The sequence below is a fragment of the Lates calcarifer genome, linkage group LG6 (genome assembly GCF_001640805.2).
Source record: "Lates calcarifer isolate ASB-BC8 linkage group LG6, TLL_Latcal_v3, whole genome shotgun sequence".
Lineage (NCBI taxonomy): Eukaryota > Metazoa > Chordata > Actinopteri > Centropomidae > Lates > Lates calcarifer.
This window is the reverse complement of record NC_066838.1, coordinates 2,018,663-2,046,398: the sequence shown is the minus strand read 5'-3', so window position 1 is coordinate 2,046,398 and position 27,736 is coordinate 2,018,663. Positions and strand designations below refer to the sequence as shown.

Below are 27,736 nucleotides of genomic sequence, written 5' to 3'. Positions count from 1 at the left end.
GATAGAGAGAGAGAGAGAGTTTGGGGGAAGGTGGGCCAATTTGATGGTGAGGGAAGGATGGGAAGAGATACAAAGACAGAAAGTGAGTTGCCGTGTATGTTTGTTTGTTTGAAGCTGTTCTCAGAAAACTCTTTGAACCAATAACACTAATGAAGGATAGAAACTGCTGCAAAAACCAGCAGGAGAACCAGGAGCTTTGTAGGGACTGAGTACACACACACACTCAATAAACAACTGGCAAACAAGAAGTGGAACTGAAAAGCAAGTGGTGAGCGCATAATAGATTCATAGTTCAGTATTCATAGCTAAACAACAAAACAGGTTGTTTGTGCCTTTCAAAATAACTCATGAACATTATGAAGTGATTCATATATTTCAATCTGCCACCGCTATGGTTCAGGCCTGGTTTAATCAGACAACTAAAACTGCTTGGTTAAAGGGGAACTCCACCTATTTTACACAAGGGCAGTACTACTGCATTTGTGAAAATGAATGGCATCAGTCATTGTTTATTCTCATGTTTAACACAAATCAGACATTGCTTTTGATTTTTGGTTCAACTGAATATTTAGATAATAAACCAAATGAAAATGACATGGACAAAAAAGATGGAACCCTTAACTTAACATTTTGTTGCACAACCTTTAGCAGTAATCACTGCCAACAAGCCACCGCAGTAGTTGTCTGAGGTTTGAAGGGTGTCCTCTGCACACTGCATTTTTCAGATCCTTTCATGATGTTCAACAGGATTAAGATCAGGGCTCGTAGAGGGCCATTTAAGAATAGTCCAAAGTTTTCTCCAGCCTATTCTTGAGTGCTTTTAGCAGCGTGTTTTGGGTCGTTATCCTGTTGGAGGAAAGGCTGAGCTTTCTGACACTGGGCAGTATGTTTCTCTCCTGAATGCCTTGATAGGCTTGAGCCTTCATTGTGCCCTGCACAGATTCAAGGCCCCCTGTGTCAGACACAGCAAAGCAGCCCCAAAACATGACTGAGCCTCCTGCGTGTTTCACAACGTATGGTGATCTTTTCTTTTAAAGCTTCATTTTTCTCCCAGAAACATTTTAGCTTGTCAACATGCATTTTAGCAAATTCCAGTCTGGCTTTTTATGTTTTTCTTTCAATAATGGAGTTCTCCTGGGTCTCCTTCCATGGAGCCCATTGTTGTCTAAAAGGTGACGGATGGTGTGATCAGATAGTGGTGAACCTTGACCTTGGAGTTCAGCTTGAATGGCTTTAGATGTTTTCCTTCTCTTTGTCTACCATCTGCACTATCGCTCTGATCAACCTGGGGTTGCATTTCTTCTTTCTTCTTCTGCAGCCACGTCCTGGGAGGCTGACTACACTCTCATGGACCTTATACTTTTTAATAATGTTTGTAACTGTCGTCATAGAAACATCAAGCTGCTTGGAGATGGTCTTTACCTTTAAGATGCTTATCTACAGTTTTCTTTCTGAGCTCCTCAGACAACTCTCTCCTTTGCTCTCTCTGGTCCATGGTCAGTGTGGTGCACACAATGATACCAAAGTACACAGTGGCACGTTTTCTCTCTTTAAATACTGACGGGCTGATAAAAAGACTGAAGACACCTGTGACGCTAACTAAGGTGAAACAGTTAGTTTGAAACATGATTTATAGTCTTGTTTATAAGGTACCAACAAATCTGTCCAGGCTAGTTTCAGCATATCTTGGTGAAATAAACAATAAATCATTTCTTTTCAGAATTTTATCAGTTTTCTCTTTCACAAACTTAAGGCAGGCAGGAATATATGAGACTGTTGCTTTTAATTTAATCACTTTTCAGGAGGAATGAAGCATTGTTTCTATACGCTGTAAGGGCACCAACAAATTTGTCCTAATTTATCTGTAGGAAAAAAGAATATGGGTAAGAAAGAAGTGAACTCACCAATCAGAAGGTCGGTGGTTCGATCCCGGGCTCCTCCAATCCATGTGCTGATGTATCCTTGGGCAAGATACTGAACCTCCGATGTGTCATTGGTGTGTGAATGTGTGTATCTGTGTTAGATAGTGCTTAAATGTAAGAGCCAATCCCAGCTGACAGTGGGCCTTGACACTGTAAAAACATTGTGCAATTATCACTTCATATTAATATATTACCCCAGTCTTACCATTTTGCTAATAAAAATATCCCATCAACCTCATTATTACACTTAATTGGAAATTTGCAACTACACTATGATCCCATTATAACAGTTATAAAATAAAACCTCATTATTACCTCATTTTTACCATTCAAGAAGAAACCAACAAAGTTGATTCTGATTACTGTCTATCATGTCTGATGACTTTCAGCAGTATCATACAAACATCACATAAACATCAAGCTTCTGTCTTACACACACACACACACACACACACATTACTTACTTACTCTTTCTCTCTCTCTCACCTTTTATTTATTAGTGTTGACGTCCTGTAAATAATTTCACTGTAATGGAACATTCTGATAGGATTTCAGTATGTATGCACATTTTTACAGATCCTTTTAATGTATTGTTGTTCTATTATTATGACTACAAATTCAATGGAGAATTTTAGTACCTTTTCTCCAAATTCTGGAGAATTCATTAAACACACGCACACACACACACAGAGACAGCAGCTGGATTGGCCATCAAAAACAATATTGATCTACCTCTATTTTAAGCTTCTATTACTTCTGAAGTGTAGTGCATTCGTAGATTGAGGAAACAACCAAAAACATCATGGAGAGCGAACCTGTGTACCTGTGGTCTTTCTGTGCCCATCTGACTTCATTGTGTTCTCAGAAAATGTCCTCAGTGTACATTTTAACAGGATGAGGGACCAATGTGAAACCATGGAAACAAACCACACAAAAACTCTCCTGGCTGAATCACACAGGCACAATTATTCTGCTGCCTCAACCCTTTCCATTCTGTTGTTTTTCTCTCCCTTTTTCAGTCCTGTCTTCATTTCCACTGAGATCTGACCATATGCAGAAGAACTACAGTGCCCAATGTTCTGTATATCACACTATTTATTATGGGTTCAGTGACTGATCATCAAAAATGTGGAAGATTCCCTTCCTTTCCTTACATTTATTTCAAATGATGATACATAAACAAGTCAGGGACAACATTTGTCAAACATGAAATAAATATTTGACATTGTTTCATAGTGCTTACTGTATGTAAAACTCAAAAGCAGCAATGTATCAGTCTGTCTCTCTCTACTCTTTGACTTCCCTAGCCTATCTACCAGCCCACTGCCTCCTACAGAAGATGTAAATCTTCCCAGAACAGCTCGCAAATGTAAAGTTTCATTGTTAAAAAAGGTTCAAGAATTCCCTAAAACAACTGGTCCTTGTAGTTTGTAACAAATGTAACTCAAACAGTAGGAAGTAGTTCATTTGTTGGCTATTTTCAGTGGCAGTTTAATCCACATTTGGTTCTTTAGTGATTGTTTCTGGCAGCAGGACAGTGTGTGTGGGATAGAATCAAAATAAACTGCAGTGCATGTGTTCATGCACGAACATGTAGCTGATGTGTTTTTAATATATTTTAGACAACAATGGAGCTCTGTGGCACATAGCAATAGGATTTTTCAGACTTTGACACTTGTTATTAGGGTATTTTGACCATTTGCTAAACCAGTAGCCTGTCAAACTTCTACTCTGTCAACGTGCTGAAGGGTGTGCATGGCTGCTATAGTAAAAATGGTACTTGTTATACAAAGAGTTTGGAGGATGATTAAATGATGAAATTCTAAATGTTTATTGTCCCAGACGTGAGTGGAGGCAGCAGGAACCGCTCACTGTGCTACTGTATTACTACTGTATGTTATTTTGTTTGGGTGGTTACAGGTTATGTCAGAAAAGCCCAACTCAATCATAATTCTAACTTCTGTATGTTTTCCATAGTAAAGATCCAAACAGGGTTGTGTTAGAACAGAATAGCCTATGACTTTAACCTCAGTGTAGTAGTTTAGTATAATAGCACCATATGTTACCATCAGCTGCACATTTTAGACCTCTTCTTAAGGTACTCTCTTAAAATGAGCCAGCTGTAAACAGTTTTCAATCAGATCATTTTGATTAGCTTGCTAGTTAGAGACAAAAAAAATCTGCAAGTAACGTTCGTCATTTCAGCCATCAAATCTGACAATCACCAGCTAAAAATGAGAATCTGCTTTTGTCTTCTGCTATCTGAAATCAAGGAACTGAATCATGAATTTGGAGTTGTAGATCTGCCCCCAGCTGCATACATGTACTGCTGGAATGGGAAACTTAACTGGTGTATCAATAGCCAGGGTCAGTATAGTGTTGGATTTTGTCTTTTTAGGGTATTTGTTGACAGTAAGAAAAATATAAAAATGAAGTACAAGCAACATTAAGTAAATACTATGGAATCTGATTAGAAGCAGAGTGTAAGTCCTGCATTTCATGTGGCCACAGATGGAGTAAAAAACCAATAAGAGTACTGAACACCAAACAGCCAAAACCTGTGCTGATCTATGTAGAACTGCCATTTGTTGCCAGCAACAGAAATAACATGATGTCTGTTTATTCTTTATTGAAAATAATTTAATTAGACATAACATCTCAGTTGCATAGCCATTATCAGTATGTTTTTTGCTTTGAGTAGATATTGACAAAGTAATCAGGGGATCCAAATAAGTAACGGATTTGGAGGATTTTGCAGAACTGTAAGCATTAGTCCTCATGACCTTTAGTTTGATGGAGCTGAAAAGGTTTTGCTAAAAAGGAAGGTTTGACACCTCATGGAAAAGGAGTGTAACCACTTGAATGCAGCTCCACATCCTTTAAGTAATTAGTGATGCTTCTGTAAGTGCAGAGCATGTGCAGTTCTCCAAACAGAAAATCAGTTCCCAGTATTTGTAGATAGTTTACAAAATGTGAAGTGCCTGATGTGCTTGCAAACCATTGTTTTTTCTACATGGTCTCCACTCTGCCTTACTGAGTAAAAACAGTTGTTATACATAACAGATTTTTATGTGTTTGTTTTTCCTCAGCTGGAGAAGAAAGAAGTGACGCCGCCCTTCAAACCTCAAATCTCTGATGACTACGGCCTCGAAAACTTTGACACGCAGTTTACTAATGAACCAGTGCAGCTAACACCAGATGATGAGTAAGTACTGCTTCTGCCACTCACATCACTGCCATCATTAAAGTCAACCTTCTGTAAATAATTTAGAGCACTCTTTCACATATGTATTAGTCAAGAGAAAACTACACACGTGTATGATGATCTGCTTGGATCCATTTTAAAGTTTATCCATAACAATGAACATTAAACTGTTATTCATTTTATGACACTATTGTTCTGCAACTTTTCAAGCTGCTACATGACCACAATAGTGATTCCTTAAGTCAAGCAGATTTCTTGTCTCTGCAAGCTGATGTTGAGGTATCTAGTTGACACATGTTAGCATTGACTGGTACAGTCCTTTAAAATTAAATTCAAATTTAAATTCCTCACCCTTTTAATGTCATGAAATGCCATATAGTTATGTTATAGTTATAGTTATAAACATTCATATAAGGTGCTTTTTCCAGATGTCTAAACTCACAGCAACAGGCCGTCGCTCTGAACAGATGGGGTTAAGCAATCAGCAAAAGTGTCAGTCCCCACCTAAGTCAAACAGTGTATGTGTGTGTGTATACACACACACACACACACACACACACACACACATATATATATATATATATAAATTTGACTTGGATTTCTGCTCATAACATCCAGTATCTTAGCTTACTTTCTTCAGTATTGCCTTCAATATTGCTTCTATTTTCTGCCTTGCAAATTAAATCTTCTCTTTTGAATTCTGTCACAGTCAATTAATAAAATAGAGCATCATACTTCACTGAGCTGTGCAGTGGCCAACAGGACATTGCTGTGATTGTACTTGGCAGGTGTGAAATGTGTACAGCTAAAAAACAGCACATGTGATCAAGAGGTCCTGTCATGGTCAAACAGAGGATGAAAAAGAACTCTGATTCTCCATGTATTTTCACACAAACAGCGGGTAATGTGCCATCTTCCCAGAAGACTCCTGCATTCAATAAAGAAACCCCCCCCACCCTGTGAGTTCCCAACACTGACGTCTTTATCCATCAGGGACATTGTTTTGATAAATGCAAACTTGTAGCCTTCAGACAGGAGGATCTGACAGGAGTCCTTGTTTAAGATTTAACTTTAGGAGAGAGAAGGCTGAAGAGATCTGGCACTACAACAGACACAGTGCAGGCTCTGCTGCTGCTGACTGTCTGCAGCCGCTGCACAAAAACACAAGCACAGCCTGTTTTCCTTTGTGCCATCACAAAATGGATTCCATAAGGCTTTGGCAGTCCCTGCCAGTAGATATTACCAGGCTTATGTTAGACAACATTTTCATTGAAATCCATGCTGGATTGATTTTTCAGGCTCCAACATTTAGATTTTTCCTTCAAAGCTTTTATTGGGCTGATTTTAGCCAACCATTTCTCAACAACCACTCTGCTCCAAAGCAGAAGCTGAACTGAAAATGAAATACATCATGCACTTCTCCACTTAAAGATCCTGATTAGTGTTTGGTATTATTAAAAAGAATTGTAATCTCAAACTGTGGTGCAGCCAATCATCCTCTATAATTCCCTATACATGGGAAAATGTGAGATGGGATGTGCTGGGAATTTAGTATGCTAAACATTTTAGGGACTGAACAGCAAATATTCTACCTGCTGTTCTCTACACACAATCATTTGTATGAGCTTTCCTCTCCATGAGGTGGGGTGCAGAGCACTTTTCAGAGCCAAGTGGAGCATGGGTTTGTGTCATGACATGCAATGGGTTGCAGGAAAGCACATAGGAAAAAAAAAATATTTGAGTTTAACACACAAGAGGGTAGTCACAATCATCCCTCTTCAGAGGACAATACATAAGAATTTGATTATTAAAAAGGGTTTCACATGAAACATTTTTCATCCTTTTCATCAGTGAAAGATCATGGACAGGCCACTGGGGAAAAAACCCTCAATTCACAATATACAGTTAACTGTTATATCACTGGTCAGAAGTTTGAGAACACTTCCATTTTTCCAGCTGTTATTTAAATTTACATAAGTCAGAGTCTCAGTGTTTCTCAAATTAACACATAAAACAAATAAACAAGGAATTGTGGTACAGTGGTTAGCAGCAGGAACATTCTGGGTTCAAACTCTGGACTTTTCTTTGTGGAGTTTGAATGTTCTCCCTCTGCCTGTGTGAGTACTTCAGCTTCCTCCCACAGTCCAAAGACATGCAGGTTAATTGGTGACTCTAAATTGTCCATAGGTGTGAATGTGAGTGGTTGTTTGTCTGTATATGAAGCCCTGTGATAGGCTGGCTCCAGCCCACCATGACCCTCAAAGGATAGGCTGTGTGAAGATGAATGGATGGATGGATGGATGGATGGAAATTTTTTGACTCATTCTCATGACATTATTTCTACAAAGATTCTCTCTGCTTTTTTTCCTCAGGCAGTTTACCTATTCACTCGACCTATTCACTCGACTTTAGCTGCAGTAGTATATACTGTATACTGTTAACTGTTAACTGTTTGTCAAATGTCTTATATTTCATGTCAAGCAGACTGACATGCCTGACAGACATTTCCAAGAAAAGTGTAGCTTAAAGATCATGATAAAAAGGACAGTAGAATATAAATGCATTTCATTTTGAACCTCATGCAATCACTCTGACACTTTCTGTCCTCTGGGACTGGATAGAAGTATCCAGTTTTCATAGCCAAAGGCAGAATATCAGATGTTAACTGAGCACAAACAGACCTCTGCTCAGATTCAGGGTGACATATTGATTGTGAGGGTAAGTGTGTTTGGTGACACAATATGTTTTGGTTTGCTTAATATTTCTCCTGACCATTTTCCTTTTTTCAAATAGCAGAGATGTAAAACAACTTCTTTCTAAGTATATATTCAAGTTCCCGTGTCCATGAATAATTATTGAAACAATGCCGATAAGTGATTTTTAGTCAGTCTGTTGTCGGGCATATTAATTATTAACCCCTTCCACAGTCACAGTATGTCACTCTATTGTATATCACCATGTACTGACAGTTTTGCAAACACAGGAAGCAACACAAAGATACAAATACTGCACTTTGTGTTTGTCTACAACAGACCTAGATCCATGCGTCGTCATCCAAAATTGCACAGACACAAGATTTATACAGTTGCATAGTTTGTTAGCTCACCTGTCCAATAGGAGAGTTAGCTTAGGGTCAGTTTTGATCCCAAAGCCAAACAAAGGTTCCTCCATGAATCAAATGTCCTGCTGCCACTGACCCTAGTTTACAACAACAGAATGTGAAGTAACATGTATGATGTTATGTCAAAGATGTCTATGTATTGTGTTGCAGAGAAGTTAGCATGCTAACCAGCTAGCACTGTGCTGCTCACAGCTTTCCTCATTCCTCTTATTCATCTGTACCTCCCATCAGTCTTAATATCAGATAAAGCAGAATTATGATTCTCTCCAAAATAAAATGTGGCTGTAGTGGTATCATCACCACCGGCTCAGTTCAGTAATCCACTGGCTGAACATGTGCAGCTATAACTTCACCACTGTGAAATGGCAGGGCGCTGAGCAACAGGAGCTCCCGGTGTTAATTGGGACCTTATTACATGCCCATCATGCCTTGCACCCATGACAGATGTCTTTGGGTAGCTACCATGACTCTCCCTCTGTTTGAAGGTTCTGTACACCTCTCCTGTTCACTAGATGCTGATCTTCAAACCAGCCTCAGAGTGGGTGAGCCTCGCAGCTCATTAAGGGGCTGCTGTGAGACGGCTCTGAAGCTCATCCCAGCTCATTTGTGACAGGGTTTGACAACGGGAATCCCTGACAGACATTTGGGGAGGCAATTGTGGAGGAAGATGAGTTGTACAGTATAGGGAGAAGGGAGGTGAGTGGGAGAACGGGGTGGAGAGCACACTGCCAGTTCAGTAGTGGAGATATCAACCTGGCATCAAACACCATGGCACATCAAAAGAAGACGCACGCCTCCTCCCTTCGTCTCGCACTTTATCTCCCCATCCCTTTCTTTTCCCTCTGTTACCAAGGAGAGTGGCTGACGTCGCCCACTCCCGCTAGGAGGGGTGTGATGCAAAAAGCTCTCCAGTCTCCCCTCTCTTCCACTCGTGATGGGCTTGGCATGAGAAGAAAGAGATGTGAGAGCCGTGTAGGGAGAGAGAAGGGTAAACCCTCCATGTTAGAGATTTACATTGCGACATTAAAAGCCAGGATTGCTAGGGGCCCTTGCCAGCATGGTGTGGTGAGGGGAGGGAGAGAGAGGCTCTACTTTTTCTTTGCCAACTCCCTGTCTTAGAAAATGGCAGCCTCAGCCAGGGCCTAAGGAAGCATACTTTGTCTTCTGTAGCCCTGGTCCTTGGTGGTGGTTTTCAGGGTGATGAAAATGAAGGCTGGGACCCCAGCACTGGTCAAATGAACCTGTTGCTTTTCCTAGCGCTATAAATGCTGTATTGTGGGCAAATAGTGACTTCATTAACTGTTTTTTTTATTATTATTATTCCTCTTTCAAACAAATAACAGTGTACAAGTCAATCTATAAAAAGTTAAACTATATTCCATAGGTGTTCAATCTGTAAGGGAGGTGCCTTGCAAGACAGGATCAAAGAGACACTGCATGAGTTGAAAGGGAAAGGTGCAGTGTTGGTTTTGTGAAAGAAATGATAACTTAACTATTTTGTTTTAGTTCAGAAATCAACACAATCTATAGTTGGAGTAGCAGTAATGCACAGCTCAGAGGCTACATTAAAGCCCTTAGTGTCTTATTACAGTAATGTTTGTCAAAAATCTGAGTCATAATTTTAGTCAGATCTACACAGAAATGATACAGGTATTTATAGATTCAGTGTGACCTACACTTTCCAAAGGCTCTTCTTCACAAATGTCCATAAACCAGCTTAAAAATCACACAAAAAGATTTTCCATATGACTACATATGACGTAAGACATAAGTTTTGTTCAGAATCAAAGTAACTCATAGTTAGTTGTCAGTACATAGCAAAGAGGAGCTACAAATAACTAATTCAACATACTTAACTTTCAAAAATGGCTCAAAATGGGGTTCAAGTTGTAGCGTATCGTCTGAAATCGTTTAAGTCACCAAAGCTCTTTGTTATTTGTTCCTGTTCCTGTCATTACTAATCGATGTATAATCGATTATACATGCCCATCCCTAATACTCAGTATATATTAGGGGTGCAACAGTACAGGTAGCCCATGGTACAGTCCCTACCTTGGTTTTTGGGCCATGGTTTCGGTACATGCTTTGTGCGTAAAGAGAACAATTTTTTTCTCCCAAAATTATCTTTATTTTACTCGTCAGCAAGAACTGCATTTCACAGTAAACAAATTCCAGTATCACTCGTGTACTGAATAATATAACACGTTCCTTTCAAGTTAACTGTGACTAAACACAACACTTTCAAATGGTAAACTGCCTCTTATTCCTTGACTATACAGTAGTATAAAAAGAAAGGTAAACAATTTCAAAAGAAAAAGTGCACTTTATCCTTGACAAATTGTTGCCATATACAGTCTGGTGGAAACATAAATTCAGAAATAGCTAGTGCTTTGCCTATTTTAAATGAACATAATACTTCAGTATAGGCTACATTCCAGATGTAGAGTGCAATATCAATTAGCCAGTATGGGCATGAGCTATTTATTCCTCTGATATTATCAGATTTTTCTTGTAAGAAGATAAGCCTGTCAACATTGTCTGCAGCAAGGCTCTTCATCTGCCACTTCAACATATAGTGGACCGTCACAGTCAAGCAACTCTCTGTTGCTCAGGAGGTCCAACTACCTGTGGTCAATGCAAGGCCAGAGTGTTTTCAATGGCTTTGCGCGCTTTGTCATAGAGGTTGGAAATTACAGCGTGGCTGAAATGTGTATGGCAGTACACAAGTGATACTGGAATTAGTTTACTGTGAAATGCAGTTCTTGCTGACAAGCAAAATAAAGATATAATTTTGGGAGAAAAAAAAATTGTTCTCTTTACACACAAAGCTGAAACTGAACCAAAACCGTGGGCCAAAAACCGCTGCACCCCTAACATATACTGTGTATATACACCATTCAGCCAAAACATTAAAACCAGTATCAGGGTTGTTTTGGCTGAATGGTGTATATTGTGTCTACATGTAAAGGGTGAGGTAATACAATAACTGGACATCACAGTTTTAAACATAAGAACCCTCTGCCTAACAAAACCTGATGTCACTTGTTTTCAAAAACCAGCTGAAATGCTCTTTAGGTGTCCTCATGCTTTTCTGCCTTACGCTTGTTCTGTGTCTCCCACTTCACTCCCTCCTCTGTCCCCTCCTCGTTCTTTCCTCCTCATTCTGCATCTGGTAATGCTTTCAAGTCATCCAAGCCTGGGAAAAAAGGCAACATTTACATTGGTTGAGCACACTGTTTGTTTTGGTCAACTCCCAAACCTTCTCCCCTCTCTTTTATGTGTCCCTCTCTGTGGTCTCTCTTTCTGCCTCTCTGTTCTCTCCAAAACTCCAAAATAGAAAAACACCATTTTCTAAATGTAATTGTTGTATTGGTGGTTGACCTGTTCCTACAGTGAGAGTATTTCACGAGATCAGATGGAGGAAAAATATTTGCTTCATCTGTATGCTAGTCAGCAATCTGTAAGAAAGACAGTGTAGCGTTTCATTCACTTGTCCTGGCGCGCTATGTGGGTGGGATCTGCAACCTGTTCGACACTGCTGGTGGCCCCTAAAGTAAGACCCCCACCCACCTGGTACAGCAGGGGGAAGTCCAGTGAACGCACCTATTGTTTTAACTTCAAAGCCCCCTGCTCAGTGTCTGCAGGGAGAAAGCCTCTCAGCCTTTCCCAGTGAGAGGCCTCCTTTTTGGGCTTCAAGTCCTCATCTCACCACCACACACACACACACACACACACACAGACACAGATGAGTAAACAGCCTGTTGCTGCAGGAGAAGAAGCCAGCAGTGTTGCTAAGAGAGTACATTTATTTTTACCCAGCCACTCTGAGCTCACTAGTATGGGGTTCCGCTCCATTTACCTGTGATTACGCCTTTGTTAATGGAAGCAGCATAGTCAGGAAACAAAAAATCTGTTTGAGTTCTACCACTGATTAGTCTACACCATGTTCGCTCTGTCATGTCATCATGTACTAAGGGATGCCATTTTACGGTGTTTTAAGGATTCATACTGAGAGAAACTGACAAAACATCATCTCATCAGGTGGTTTGCAGCTGAAGCAGGGTTGCAGATTTTTTGGCACATCAGTAGCAGCAGCTACAAACAAAAACAGGGGCTTTTTTGTCTTAACAAACGTATTAACATAGAGTAACGTAAGTGACTCTGGACCCTTGCACAGTTCCTATTTTATTGTTATTTTAATGGCTCAACTTCTATATTCTATTCATGTTATTATCAATGTTGGACAGGAAACACTAGTGAAATGCCCAGTGTAAGTGCAGTCAAATTCTCTAATTCTCTTTTCCTAAGTCCTTATCATGTCTCCTTTGTGTCTTTCCTTGACCTCATGATGTTTTCTGTCAAGATCACGGACAAGTGGTTAGGAGAGGAGATTTTTTTGACTATTGGACCACAGCCACGGTTTCAAGCAGTTCGGGTACTGGTCAGTTTTGGCCAATCCACATCAAATATAGTTGTTTTTTTGTCAAATGTCTTAAAATTTTGCATTAATGGAAGTTTTTCTGCTGGGCACCGACTCACAATTATAGTGACAGTTCCTAGTGCATAATATTGTCTTGATTATTTCTACATGTCAGGCGTTGGATCAGTACTTGGTATTGGCAAATACTGCAGGTTGAGGTACTGAGTAGAACTGTAGGGAGAGTCTTTCTGTCAGCACTGTGAAACTCAAAGCTGTACACACCTTTGTTCTGAACTTGATCCAAGGTTGCTGCAGATGGCATTGTGCTCTGGATTTGTGATGAAACAACACCTCTAACTCTTCTCTCCGTCTCCCTCTCCTCAGGGACGTCATCAAGAGAATAGACCAGTCAGAATTTGAGGGATTTGAATACATCAACCCCCTGCTGCTACCCACAGAAGAGTCTGTATGAAGGAGAGACGAGCTTCCTCCTTCGCCCACCTACTGTCTGTCCAAGCTGCCGTCTCAGCCAAAAACCACTCGCAAGCCAACTCTGAAAGGCGAGCAGGAGGGAGAGTAAAGGACAACAGGGAGGATGAACTCACCCACTGGACCTGTCAACAAGGCAAAGCAAACAGGAGAACTGGAGAGTTTCCTTCCTGGACGATTCAGATTGTTTTGCTGGGGTACCAAACTCTCCTTTCTTGGTATCGACAAGGAAAATACAGACACTGAACTACAAGAACATTCCCTGTTGTTACATTGTCTTTCCCCTTTTCTTTTTCTCCTTCGACTACATTTCTTTCTCCTGTCAGAATGTCCATCCTCATGTCAAGCACGACTGGCTTTGTAATTTGAACAGAGAGCTGTTGTTAATTCTGTGCCTGCCATCATGAACACATTTCAACCCCACTCACATCCCTGGATGAATATGACAGTTCTGCTGAAGAACTTGAAATTTTATGTGCACTTTTTTTTTGTTAATTTCTTTTTTTTCTATCTTGTAGGGGGGGGGCTATGCCTCACACAAAACAAGAATGTAAAATGACAAAGGAAAAAAATAAGTTATTATTGTGTATTATATTGTAGGTAGTGAATCCAAAATTGACGATGCCTTTTTATTGATGCAAGTGGCACATTTTCATTCGTAATCGACAACTTTTCTTTTTTGTTATCTTTTATGAGTTTCGCAAACAATGGGGGGAAAATAGGTAACTGGGACATGACTTTTTATTTAAGAAGTGCCTCAAAGATCAAATTGATTACCTAGTCTCTGAATGCACTTATCTCTTATTGAACGTTTCTTCACCCATCATGAATTCAGTACGTGATGACCAACTGAAGCCATAGCTAGACTCTACTGGGGTTGGTCCAAACTATTCAAATTTTGAGGGGAATCAGTACATTTGGAGTACAGCAGCCTGCCTCAGTCCTGACACGCAACAGAATCTTTCCATTTTTAATTAATCAAATCAAATGATCAGTGTAGAGGTGACTGCTCTATAGATTCACAAGAGTAGCAACTAAACCTACATCAGAAGTGTCTGATTTCTACAGTAAGGGATGAAATGCTCAAAGGTTCAGTTTGATGTATAGATAATAGTGAAAACTGTGTCCTGCTTACCACTAGTTTTTCCAATTCCAAACTATCATTTTGAAATGTCACCTATGGGTGTTATCCAGCAGCCAGCATTCATACAGCCCTGTGTTTGGGATAGAAACCCAGTAAAAAGGTGTATGAAGGCCACAGCATACTTGCTGCCAATCCCAGTCTGGCAGCTTTAGATAAACATTATATCAGGACTACAGCTGAAAAAAAAGCAGTTCATAGGTTCTGGCATACGCAGTGTGTACAGGCTTGCTGGCCGAGCTCAGATTCTTCCACACCAGCTGCCACTGCGTGACCATCTGCAGCCGGTCGAAAATATCATGTGACCGGTTGGTTGTTCTGCCTTGTGGAAACATGTCTCCATTTCTATTTTGGGCTCATTGTGTGTTTCCATCTCTGCACTAAGACTGGCTTTACATGGTGCAACTTGGATGCAACTACAGCTGAGTGCCAATTAAACTGTAAGACTGTTCCTTTAGTTCTAAAAGTCCAGATGAAAGGACAGAAATCATCTGTTTACAGTCAAAAATAATGTTGAAGTGAAACAGGTCTTCAGAGATCCATCAGGAATCCTTTAGCCTCCAAGCCTCTGAATGGGTGGGCCAGTGGACTGATGGACAGCAGAGCTGACAGGGGCACTGAGACACTGTAAGCAAATTCACGATTCACAATTCAAGGTGACTAAAGCGTACAGACATCAGACAGCATTTTGTTAGCAATGGCACTGAAATAACAACACCTTTTAGAATTAAGAATATAAAACTGTTCCTGTCAGGGTACTTATTTTTCCTCAGTCACAGGATGTGTAAATTACAGCGCAGATATGCAGTTTAATTTCAGCTGGACTTTAAAGGTACATCATTGATTTACACACAGGAATTTCCAAACGTCCTAATTTCACTTCTGTCATACATTTCAGCCCCAGTTCTGTCACCTTCATGTTTCATATTGTGGGTGACAGAACTATATATGTGGCACATTCAACTGAATATTTAATTCAACTTGAAGAGTGTTAAAGTAACAGTATGTTACCTTTTTCAAATATTTTTTCGTTGAAATATGCTCCAAAACCTGTTCATGTGTAGAGATGCTGTCAAAGGCCTCTGTGACCCAGACTCACTGAACAGCCTCGCAGCCTCACCCTTCTAACCAATCAGAGAAGGCCAAAGTCAGGGGTGGTATCTCACAGCTGTCAGTTAATATATGAATGTGCTCCTGGTCTACTGCTCCTCTCACAGCGAGGCTTCAAACTACTGTTAGTCTATCACCGTCACTACAACCAGGAAGTAGGCAGAGGGCTGGGTGGAGTGTAACAGAGCAGAGAGGTTTTTGAGTCTTGTGCTAGTATTAGCTTGAAAAAAACACTTAGCAGACTGTAGCTTTAGGTGGACAGTTTTCACAGTAGGTGTGGATGACAGGTTATTATGCTGGAGATTCATCAAAATCTGAACCTGAAAAGTGATTTTCTGTTGGCCCAGCTCTGCCCCTCCAGACTGGGTCTGCAGTGACTACTGAGAACAGTCAAATATCGACAGTTGCTTGATCAGATTCTTAGGCCCAGTTCAGACTACACGAATTCAGCCCAACACGACAACACAACGTTGTCATAGCTGGCAAATTTCCAGCATCAGGTTTGAACGTGAACATCGGAAATAACAAAGTCTAGCGTGCCAGAATTTTTTGCACTTTCAGCCTAGTGTGAGGTCTCAGACGTGTTCCTCACATTGACCAATAGGATGACAGAGCACTCTGGCATAAACATGGTGTTGTGGCTGAATCAGCATGTTTACAATTTCATGATCCTCATCCCCAGTGACACGTAAAAACGTGAACAATGATCAGTTAGGGTCAATCTTGTAGTGCTGCTAGTCTCCCAGCCAAGACCAAGCAAGAATTTACAGCACTATGATTGAATAATCTGACAATAATCAATAATCAGTCAGTGCTGTTTTGATATTGATACTGAAAACATGAGCATCATATTGGTATCAGTATTGAACATTTTCAGTTAATACCCGGCCCTACTTAAGAATTAGGTATGTCACTTGGAATGTAGTGGATGAGTTTGTAACCTGCAGCTGACAGCAAACAGCTGCCCAGTGTAAAGTCAGCCCAACACACAGTGGTCAGTGCTCTAACATCAGTGGCTTGGAAGCTCAGCTTGCTAAGTGTTCGCTCATTTCTGCACAGTTCCGATTCATCAGACGGTTTCCAAATCAGAATCATTTCCCCAGACGCTGGTGCAGAGTATCTACAAAAACAACAAGAAGCCATGAGTTCATTTGTATACAGGGAGGTTTAGGCTGTTTCTAGTTCAGGCAAGTTTAACTTCATGTACTGCCACCTTTATACACAGCAAGCAGCATATTTTTAACAAAATCTAAGAGGCCTGTGCTGTTAAAAACCTGGGATAACATCAGACACACGCACAACACATCTGTGAATATCAACTACGAGCACAGATTAAGAACAAATCCCCCTCGCCTCTCATATAAGCTTTGTGTTGATCTATACGTCTGTGCACTTCCAAGGAAAGAGAGCTCTCTATTGGCTGGGAATTATTTGATGAAATCTGACCCGTGCTAATTTGATAACCACATAATAGGATTAATTAGATGATCCCAAGTCAAAGGGTCTCAATTACCTTCAGGGCTTTTACAGGCAAGCAAGGAACAGATAGAGAGAGGAGAGATAATGAAGTAGTTTCTACAGTCACCGATTAGTCCACCGCAATGAACACACGAACACACACACACACACACACACACGCTGGAATAAGGCAGAAATCACTTTAACATTCAAGGAAGCTTCCCTCTCCATCCCCCTCAACTTCACCTCTTTAGCAGCGTTTTATTAATGTCATGTTTTGTCGATCTTTGCGCACACCTGGTGATACGTTCTTTTTTTTTTCTTAAGGGACCAATGGATGAACTGGGAGTCCTTGAAACCACATTACAGAACAGCAAAGGTCATTCAAACATCTGAAACAAAGAGAATCTTTATCTAAAAATGAATGAACTTAGTCCATGATTTTTGTTTTAACTGGTGGGATATGCTTAATTTTGCTTCACCACATCTTTGTAAATATGTGTAATTATTAAAAATGATACTGGTTTTCCGTGAACTGAGTCCTTTTTTGCAGACGATGGCAGAAAAAAATCTTTGCAGATGCTACAGTTTTGTGAGTGTGTGTATTGCTTGGGAGTTGGCCTCGCACAGCAGCACATCCTCGCATCCTCTGATCAGCACTTACTCCATTCATGTTAGGAGACTGGAAAAGGCAATTAACCAGTGTTCATCATCTAACACCATTTTCCATGTTTAGTTGATACAGACAAAATAAACTTGGAACTGTTTACTAGAAATTAATTTTAAAAAAATCTGCAGAGGAGTCTTTAGTGGATTTCATCAGCTCAGTCACACTCCACAGTGCATATATTAAGGCGAGTGTGCAGATTCCTTTACTGCCCCTTGTGCATGATAACCATCTACAGTACACATCTTGCCAAGCACATTTGGAGGAAGCCAATTAGAGAAAAGACAAAAATATAATTTTGATAATATATTTTTAAAGTAAAGAGAAATTGTTCATGATGTGTTTTTTTTTTTTCAGATTTCAGAAGTGCAATAACCTTAATGTTCTTGCGTGATGAAAACTGCAACGAGCCAGAACTCATCAGAGACTGTTTTCACGAAGGTGGAGTGGATTTAAAACCAACAAACAGAACACACTATGGCTTAGTTGTAAATGATTTTCAATACATTTCAAGTGATTCAAGATTTAAACTGAATTTCTGAGAGTGGGATGAGAACATCAGTCTCATTCAGTTCATGGAGCATACAGACTGTGGGTGAGAGGGGGTGGGGGAGGTGGAAGGGGCCAGTTGATTCATCTGAACACAAACAGAAAAGTAGCAGTTATGAACTGGAACTATTTCTTGATAAACATCAGTGTTTCCTTCTGTCCTGCAGGTAACAGCAAGATTTGATGATGCTGCACATTGCCCAGCATGTAAGAAAAAAAACGCACGTACAAAAGACATCTTCTTAATTAATGAGCTTCAGAGGTGTTTGTAAGATTTTCTATTGACTTTTTGCAAAGCCAGGCTCTAAAACACAACTGAATGAGCCACAGCTCTTTTCACTCCATCAGAAAAAGTGGGGGAAGAGATACCAGAAAAAAAAGAATTCTTAAGATAGGGCAAATATCTGAATCACTTTTAAATCAGAACTGAGTTCCTCTGTCGAGCATGCATCCTGCACACACAAGACAAAATCTTCAACAACTGAAATCTTTGGTTTCAACAGAATTTAGTAAAATAACACACTGTGATGGTATCATCATAACAACTCTGATGAATGTTGAACATCCAGGCCGAGTACAAGTTGTGCAGCTTTTTAGGCTTGAAATGAATGAGTTGTTATTTAAAGTCTAATTCAAATTGAACTTGTCTAAGAAAACAACTATCTATCAATCAGTGGAATATATTTTTATGAAAGCAGCTTTGTGAGGAGGATGTGGCCTGGGTCAAGTTTGGTCTCTCATCTCCTAGAGGATGAGGCAGGTTGGATTGTCATTTTGGTTTACTCTTGACCAGCTGGAATCAAAGGCATCGAGGCCTTTGATTCTAAAGAGGGTAAATATGACAGCAGGGTCCTCTGAGACGAGTCATCAGAGTTATTGTGACCAGAGTGTTCAAAGTGCATATTGTGTAATATTATCAAAACTAATAATGTCTTTCCCTACCAGGAGTGCCTCTTTCAGTGTATAGTCTGTTAGGTGTCAGGACCTCACTGAACAGTGAGTGTTCCCTGTGCGAGCTGCTCTCTGGGTGTGTCCTCCATGCAATATGATCCTGGAGTGTGTGGGGCATCTGGGCTGCCTCGTAGCTCCTGGACAGCAGCCAGCGTAGCATCCTGTGGGCTCACCAGGTCATGTCCACATTCATCTCTGAAAGACACTGGGCCAAGTGGGCATCACTGTCCATCTGGGTGAACCTGGAGTGACAGGAACAAGGAGATTCACCATTGCTACTGACAGTGAACACACACCATGACATAGTGATACATAGAGTCTGTGTTGGGTTTTATCAAGACTCACATACTTAGAAAGCTTAGATGACTGGCATACAGACATACATTGTAAATCCTATTTATTATTAATGAGTCATAATTTTGAAATGATTAAATAGGTTGAATATTGATACATTTAGCTGATTTATGATACAAACATCAGACTGATTTCTTTCTGCAAAACAAATCATTTCAAGCTTGACCTGAATGTGTGAGGGTGTTTGTTAAGACCCACTTTACTGTGATTATCAACAAGAGGCTACAGCCATGCCAGCAGCTCTGTGAGGCTGTAATAGACACGACAGTGTTTTAAGCTAAGTGCTAACATCAGCATGCTAACATGCTCAGGATGACAAATTTCACATGCTGATGTTTAGCAAGTATACTATATTTAACCCACTCCTGTGTTAGCATGCTAACATTTGCTAATCAGCACTAAACATGAAGTGCAGCTGAGGCTGATGGGAATGTCAGCAGTTCTGCAGGTATTTGGTCAGAGACCACAATACTGGACAACTTATTGTCCATATTGTGAGCTGAATATAACTGGTAACTGACATTTAAAAAGTGACTCTTTACACAACTTAATAGTTGAAAACAAATATAACTCTAAGTCCAGTTATTTAAAATTGTATATGCACTTGCGCACATATGAGAGGAATGTGAGTGGAGGATGACAAGAGTAAAAGCAGCAGCAGAGGTCAGCCCTCCTCTGTGTCCACTCACACAGAGGTAATCATTGTTTCTGCAGGAGGCCTGCAGAGTGAGCACAGCCTGGTCCTGGAGCCCAGGCCAACATACACAGAGTCTGGCTCAAGAGCCACCAGGTCAGACCAGGACCAGACCGACAACAGCACAAGGAAAGGATTATTCACACACAGGCAGAGCGGGCTGTTTCTCCTCATCTACATCACTGCACAGCACCAAACTGACGTTCTGACCATCTGGATAAGTTTTTGACGGTTTCCTCTAAGGATGTCCCAATCAAGTTTCTTGGCCCAGATCCTGATTGACTGATGATGATCCTGACCCAGTATTGGGTATCTCCAGTAGAGTCCAATCCATTTATTTTTACTTAAATGATTAAATTTATCTGACACATTAAAATCTGACACACCTTATTTTCTACAGGCTCTTTGGTCCAAATGCTTAAGTTTTATGTTTAATGTTTCATATTAATGACACTTTGATAATTACTGAGTCTTCTTATCTTACTCAACATGTCAGGCTCTACACACATCAGAGGGGGTCGGGTCCAATTCTGTTTGCATTGTATAGGCTTCCTCTCAGGCAGATAATAGGCCATTTTAAAGATGTCTCCTATCGTTGGTTTGCAGATGATATTCAATTAAACATTTCCTTTAAAGCCTCATGTGCAGTTGGTGCACAGACGTCCACACAGAAACTTGTGTATACCCTCTGATGATGAAACCTGTTGGACCCTAGCAAACCCTTGCATGCTCACAGATGCTGGAATAGAACAGTAGTTGGGCTATGGCTGAGTGATTTATCACAACTGAACCACAATTGCGATTTGAACTAATGCGATTTACAAACCGCAAAGGCCGCAATTACAGTCCTTACACTTTTTTTAGCTGCCTCACAGTTCACACACAGAGCACTGCAGGAGCAACAGAGCAACAGGCTGTAAACTCCACAACAACATCTTAAAATGACCAAACCACAAAACTAACTGTGGAGTTAGATACTTGATGAAAACGGAGGGCAGAGTGACAGAGTGACAGAGCGATGCAGGCAGTGAGTTGCTCTGATTCTCTCCGCTCCGGTGTCACGTTTTGCCTGCATGCCCGTCCTGAGAACAGACACAGTTAAAGCGGAAATTACTTAAGCACCAAATTAAGCAGGTATGACGAGTTAAAAGCGGCTGACAGTGTCAACTGGCTGGCAAGAGAGAGAACTGAGCAGTGACCAAGACGCCAACGTTGCCTGTAGTATTTCTAGTATATGTATTTTGGAGCGGCAGCCCGCCGCAGGAAAACTACTGCCGCTGATATTATAATGTTGCAAAATACCTGGTTGAGCCGAGAAGGAGAGAAAGAGAGAAGAGAAAATGAGAAGTAATGGCAGATGATAAATAGTAGAATGAAGTAGCTCACATTAAGTTAGATTTGTATCTTGTATTTTCTACCTGGACAAATCCTGTAGAGTTTTAATCAGCTGTGTCTGTCTCTACCAGCTCTCTGTGCCTGTCAGTCTCCTGTCATTCCCCCTCAGTGTATCAGCATTTGAAAAATCACCACAGGCAGCAGAATGACTGATGTAAAGTTACTGCAGAGAAGGCAAGAGAACATGGTGCTACTGTTTGTTCTGTGAGTTGTTCTATGGTTCATTCTATGTTCTATACCATTTATTGTTAGAATGAATACATTTGGATTAGTATATTATATATATAATATTTCAATATCTTTGATATCTTAAATGGTAGTGATCACCACGTTTTACATGTATATAGTGAATCCTGGACTGAAGCTTGACTTTCAGAATTATGTCACAAGTCAAATTGCAATATCTGCCAGAAGAATCGCAATTAGATTTTTTCCCAAAATTGTTCAGCCCTGAGGCTATAAATGACACAAACCTATATAATTGCCTCAGTTCTATCATAAACTGAATGGCAGACAGGAATCTGAGCTCCTCTAATCAGGGTCTGTTGGTTATTCCAGGTTTGATCCAGTTCAGTTCAATTCACTCATAATTCTGACTCATCACTTTTTCTTTTTGGTAAAATTATGTGCATTTAAGATTGGCCACTTTTGTATATCCTTGTGTATTTTACCTCTTTCTAAAGTTTGTATTTTTGGATTGCTTTTTGTGTGTGCTTGTTTGTGGATTTGCTGCCTTGAATTGCCTCTCAACAGACAAATAAAGTATCTTGAATTGAATTCAACTAAAACAAAAGGAGACTGTGCTTTTGAGGCTGTAGCTCCTACACGTTGGAACTCTCTCCCATTGGACTGAAGTTCTGTGGTCACTGTGGAAACCTTTAAAAAGCAGCTCAAGAAACACTTATTTAGACAACCTTGTGTTTAGAGTTGATGTCTTATTTTATACTTTTTATGTTCTTAGCATATTTATTCATGTCTGAATTTCATGTCTGTTCCTCAGACTTTTATTTGATTCTTGCCGTTATTGTGGAGCACTTTACATTTGCTCTTTAAAGGTGTATAATGGTTCACTCACAACCATTGTACAGTGTACAGTGGTATTACAGAGTGGACTTCTTCCCTCACAAAAGATACCAACTTGTTTAATCGAGAAAACACACAACAGTTTATTTATCTATTATCAGCTGATATGACCTGCCACTTTTAACCAGTGAAAGAGACGATCAGCACGGGCTGAAAAGAAGAAGCTGCTACCTGAATGGTTTGGACACTGATCTTTGCCAATGACAATTAGCAATGTATCTTAGCAAATCCATGTGTTTTGCCAAACTGTGTGTCTGCATACCATACCATGGTAATCATGTAATTTACATAAATACATAAATCCCTCATACAAACTAATATTGAGATTGCTTTCTGCACAGTTCACCAGCACATGGATTTAATGCAATTTAGCGAAAAATTATCTCCAAAAACACAGCCAGTTTAGTCAGCACCAGTCTGCACTAATGAAACAAGCAAAGCAAACGCACCTGAGTTAGTTTTCGTCAAACTGAACAGGTAAGATGTGAAAGCACCCATAGCCCCTGTTTAAACAACAGCAGTAAACCTTTGCTGGAGTTTGGCTTTTTGTTCACAGGACATCAGCTGAAAACACAAACTTTTGAAACCAGGTCCCAGAGTGCAATGCTTTGAAACACCACCCTTACCATTGCCATGTAAACTGGCAGTACACAGTTCTTGTGAAAACTGTGATGACACTGCAACACTTTAAGCATTGCTTTTATGTTTTCAGTCTAATAACCATGTGTTAATAGAAGAAGAACAACAATGGCGGGCTATCGAGCTGTGTTTGTGCTGCAAACTTATCAAGTTACATCAACAAATACTGGCCTGGCATGCATACCACTGTGTTTTCAATGGTTTTTGCAGATCAGTGTGCATGAAGATCGACACAACTTGTTGTGTGAACACAGAAATTTTAAAGTGTAAAGGAAAAGGTTTTCAGTTCTTAGCAAAACTGTTGTCATGAAAACAGGGCTTTAGTAAACTAATCCACATTGGCTCAAGGTTGATACTGGAGATTTCTGATTACACAGCATTTCAGCAGTCAATTATTGTTTTTTACATTTGTAATTAATATAGATGAATTTGCAAAGATTTGTTTTCATTTTCATGCTGATTACATATCAACATTTACAGTGTAAGCACTGTATATGACTTAGCTATTTAAGATACTAATAACCATGAAGGAGATGGAAGTCAGAATACCAGTACCAGCACATAAATGGAGAGGATAGAAACTAGAACATGTACTGGTAATGAAGGCTGAAAAATGCTACTCCAGGCTGTGTATGGGTGTGCATGAGTATAGTTCAGAGACATTTGAACTATACCTTCTGTTGCTTCTGTTAAACTTGCACAAATTATTCCAAATTCTACCACAGTCAGCGCAGCAGGAGAACGAAATTCATGGAAATAGTTCACAATGAAAGGCAGTTGAACAGTGAGCTGGTGAATGGGACTGAAACTCCAACCCAAAAATGAGAAATCAGAACAGAAATGGAGATGGAAGAGAAAGCATCCTGTTTAGTTGTAATGTTACAATGTTATGTTATAATGTTTAGTGCATTTTCTTACCCAACAGGGAACACCAGCAGGCACATAGGGCAGCTCTGCAGCCATACTTCTCCTCCTGCTGCTGCTCCTCCATCTCCTCTGACACTCCTCTGCACCTCCTGCTCCTCTTTATCCTTCACTTCCTCCTCTTTATTTTCGCCCCCCTTCTGCAGAGACACTCGGCTGTGAGAAACCTTTCTCCAGTTTGTGAGAAGCGGTCTGTTGACTGGCTCGGCCTCTTCTTCTCGCTCTTCTCCTTTCGTCCCCTCCTCTCCCCTGACGCTTGAGCATCCTGCTGATGATGCTGCCTTCTCCCATTTGTGGAGAACCGGCCATTGTCTTTTGGCGAGGGCTGGAGGAGATGCTGTTTCACTATAATGGCTTTCCCTGCAGTGAGAGTGCAGCTGTCTGTCAGAGGTGTGTGGTACAGGTTTGGTCTGTACTGAGAGGTCCTGCTGGGAGGAGCTGAACCTGAGAGAATCTGGACTTAAAGTCTCTGGAGAGGGTGGATTGGGTTCAGGGAGGGGAGCAACCTCTTCACTGAGGTCACAGCACCGCTGTTCATCTAACTTCAGTGCAGGTCTCTAAAGTCCCACAGAAAGAACATCAGATGCAAGACTCAGTGGCAGCAACATTTGAATTTAAGAGCATAAGGGCAGACTATTTTTTACCACTTAACACAGATGATTAAGGTTGCATTATATCTGATACATATAACACCACAGAAATGATGATCATTAAAGGTGACTGTGTTCAGTCGACTAGATCAAAGGGCCTGCTGCAGAATTTGTCCTGGTTTATGTTGATCCAACAAGGGAAACAAACAAACCTCTTACTTTACAGGCAAAAAGTTAAATCTATCATTAGGCTACCATAACTACAAACTCTATACAGATGTGATATTCCAGTCATTTTTTGACAACTTCAGCCTTTTTCAGGCCCCACAGGTAAAAACAAAAGGCATATGATGTCTGGAGATTATACTGTAAATTCTCAAATAAAAGCCTGTATTCAAATAATACCAGGAAGCTTTGCCAGAACCAACAAGAAAAGGCTAATAAAGGTCAGGTAAAAAAAAAAAAAACACACCAGGGTGGTGGAGTTACCTGTATAAGAGTTCACATGATAAATTCAGTATAATTTCTATTCCCATAGCTTCAATTCCTTCTGTGTGACAACAAAGTCAATTTCAAAACCTCCTGCAGATTTTTCATGTTAAAATATTCAAATGAGATGGTTTATGCCCATTTAACATGAACTGGGGAGTGTGATCCAAAAACAGCAACATGGAAGTGACTGGAAATGAATTTATCACAACAAAAGGGGAGAGGTTTGAACTTGCAATACCAGGGTAACAGAGGGATTAGGAATAAGGGCCTGTGTCTAATATAAACCTTTTCAAAATAAAAGTCTGGTTCTTAATACAGCTGAAATAAGTGGTTTTTATTCAAGAACCTATAGTAAGAACACAAAGTGTAGGTCAGAGACTATATTTTGTTTTTTACACTATCCACAATGATGTGTGTCTCTGACATAAGTGTCGCTGAGGCACAGTAGATGGTAACATACCGCTGTAGTTGGATGTGGAAGATCAGGAACAAGGTCCCAGTGCTGTTTCTCCAGGTACGGCAGAGCAGACTTCAGTGTGTGAGCCCACAGACTCTCCACATCAGGCAGCTGCTCTCTGTTCCACCACGCAGCTGCAGGAACCACTGACCTGTAAACCACATATTACACACTGTCTGTTTCACACAGCTACCATGAGCTCAGCCTGGTTCTACTCCTTTAATGCAACTCCAGCCCTACCTCTGTAACCCTACACTGAGCCCGTTTCTCAGCATTACATATCACAAGAAATGTGTTGAACTTTACTGTTGAAGTTTATCAAGAGTTTCCAGATGTATGTAAGACAGGTTTAAAATTCTCCTAAAAACCCTCAAGGTATTTTGTCCCAGCTTGTATTTTGCCTTATACTGATTATGACTTCATTAGGTGCACCTGTGCAATTTAATACAACAGTTCTGCAATAAATCCTACCTTTATAATGCTTATAATGTTCCCTTTGTGTTGGCACTTTCTTTGTTCTCTTGCTTGTGATTCTGGAGCTGACACATGTCGACCACAGTGTGCTGACATTTAGATCTTTGCATTGCAACAAATCAATCAAACAAAGAAACAATACATGTAATAATAAAAAAAATCAATGATACAAAATTCCATGTGTAAATCTGATTATTAAATACCACTATAGTATTTCATTGAGGTTCTGCTTTTCACCGCTTTGGAGGTTTTCTCCCTGTTTTTCCTCCACCTCATCTTCTATTATCACAAGCCTGGTTTGTGCCAGAACAGGACCTTTTGATAAATAAAAATAAAAATTCTGCTTAACATCCTGCTGGCTGTAACCTGTATCGTACACAATTATCTTGACATTTCTAAAACATCAGCCTGAACCACCTTTCATTCGGCATGTAATAATTCCACTTTTATATCAGTAAAATTTCAAATTTCATTTTCAATACGTTTCTGTTTTGCCTCCTCTGAGTTAGTCTTAAACCAAAACGCAGCGTAGGAAACCATCAGTGTAAGGCGAGCTTTGTGTTTAATCAACCACACATCATTAATGTTATATTATGAATAGGCCGAATTTTCAAGTGGCATCCATTTGTTCGTAAAAAGTCTTCAACTATGTTTCTTTCTGTGATGTACTTCGGTTTATGAGCAAGAGAACATTAAGTGTTACGGTTTTTAAATGGAGGTCGTTTCTCTCAGTTGGCGCTTTATAAACGTCACTAAATGAAATGGTGAACTGTGCGTGAAAAAGAGAAAGAGTTAGAGGATTGGACCACACTTTGAACCTGGGTGTTTTTATCTATAAACTTCGACGCTAACGCTACATGAAAGTTTGACACGGTAAACAGAACACCCACCTGTCAGTCTCTGCTGTAATGTCACTGGAGAACAGACTTAGATGAGCTCTCTTCACTGTGTCCCTGGAGGATATTTCCGGGAGGAGCTTTTGGGCAGCGGGTTTCTTTCGTTTAAGTTTGGACTTCGGATAATTTTCAGCCATGTCGTTTAATCGCTTTGACAACTTCGAAATTTCGCGCTAGCCTGAGTAATGGTGACTTCCTCATTCCTGAAACCTACGTCACTTGATTCTATCCAATCAGAAAACACGTCTTCCTGGGTCGGCTTAGACACCGTCTTTTCCATGAGTACGTTACACGAAGAACAGTGACAACGTGGACATAATTTGAAAACTTAACTGATGGTTTTCCTTACAAACTCATGCTCTGCTTCATTTGTTTACCGCTCCACAATATGCAAATAATTTGTTCCAGTTAGTGCACCTGTAAACCTGTGGTCAGCTGGACTGGATGTGACAGATGATAAAATACATCTCCTCCAGCTTGTAGCTCATCATGTGAGATGTACTGCTGGGTTATTTGACACAGCTTCACTATCATAGGGACTGATAGGAACACAAACAAAAATATTACTGACCAATGTCCATTTAGATAGATTTTTTTGTTTAGTATAGTTTACAAAAAATGTTGCAGTGCTTCTTTTAGCCTGGGTGGTACCCAAACCCTTTCTTTTTTTAAAACACTCCTGAGGGGCTCACTCATGTGCACAAA

The 27,736-nt window shown here is 40.2% G+C and overlaps 2 protein-coding genes across 4 annotated transcripts in view; one reads left to right on the top strand and one right to left on the bottom strand.

The window, feature by feature from the left end:
• prkcz (protein kinase C, zeta) overlaps window positions 1-17,401 on the top strand; it is a 106,080-nt gene extending 88,679 nt beyond the window's left edge. For all 3 annotated transcript variants that reach the window (XM_018701623.2, XM_018701626.2, XM_018701625.2), the window contains 2 exons: window positions 5,012-5,127; window positions 13,053-17,401. In XM_018701623.2, coding sequence (XP_018557139.1) covers window positions 5,012-5,127; window positions 13,053-13,140 — 204 coding nt within the window. In that variant the 3' untranslated portion in view covers window positions 13,141-17,401. The remainder of the gene's footprint in view (window positions 1-5,011; window positions 5,128-13,052) is intronic.
• A 614-nt stretch (window positions 17,402-18,015) lies between these two features.
• si:ch73-70k4.1 (FA core complex associated protein 20) lies at window positions 18,016-27,243 on the bottom strand. Its single transcript, XM_018701627.2, has 4 exons — window positions 27,026-27,243; window positions 25,665-25,812; window positions 24,117-24,679; window positions 18,016-19,275 (listed from the first exon to the last, which is right to left on the bottom strand). Exons 1-4 carry the CDS (start codon window positions 27,166-27,168, stop codon window positions 19,203-19,205), a joined length of 927 nt encoding a protein of 308 aa, XP_018557143.1. The 5' UTR covers window positions 27,169-27,243; the 3' UTR covers window positions 18,016-19,202.
• Between the last annotated feature and the right edge of the window lie 493 nt (window positions 27,244-27,736).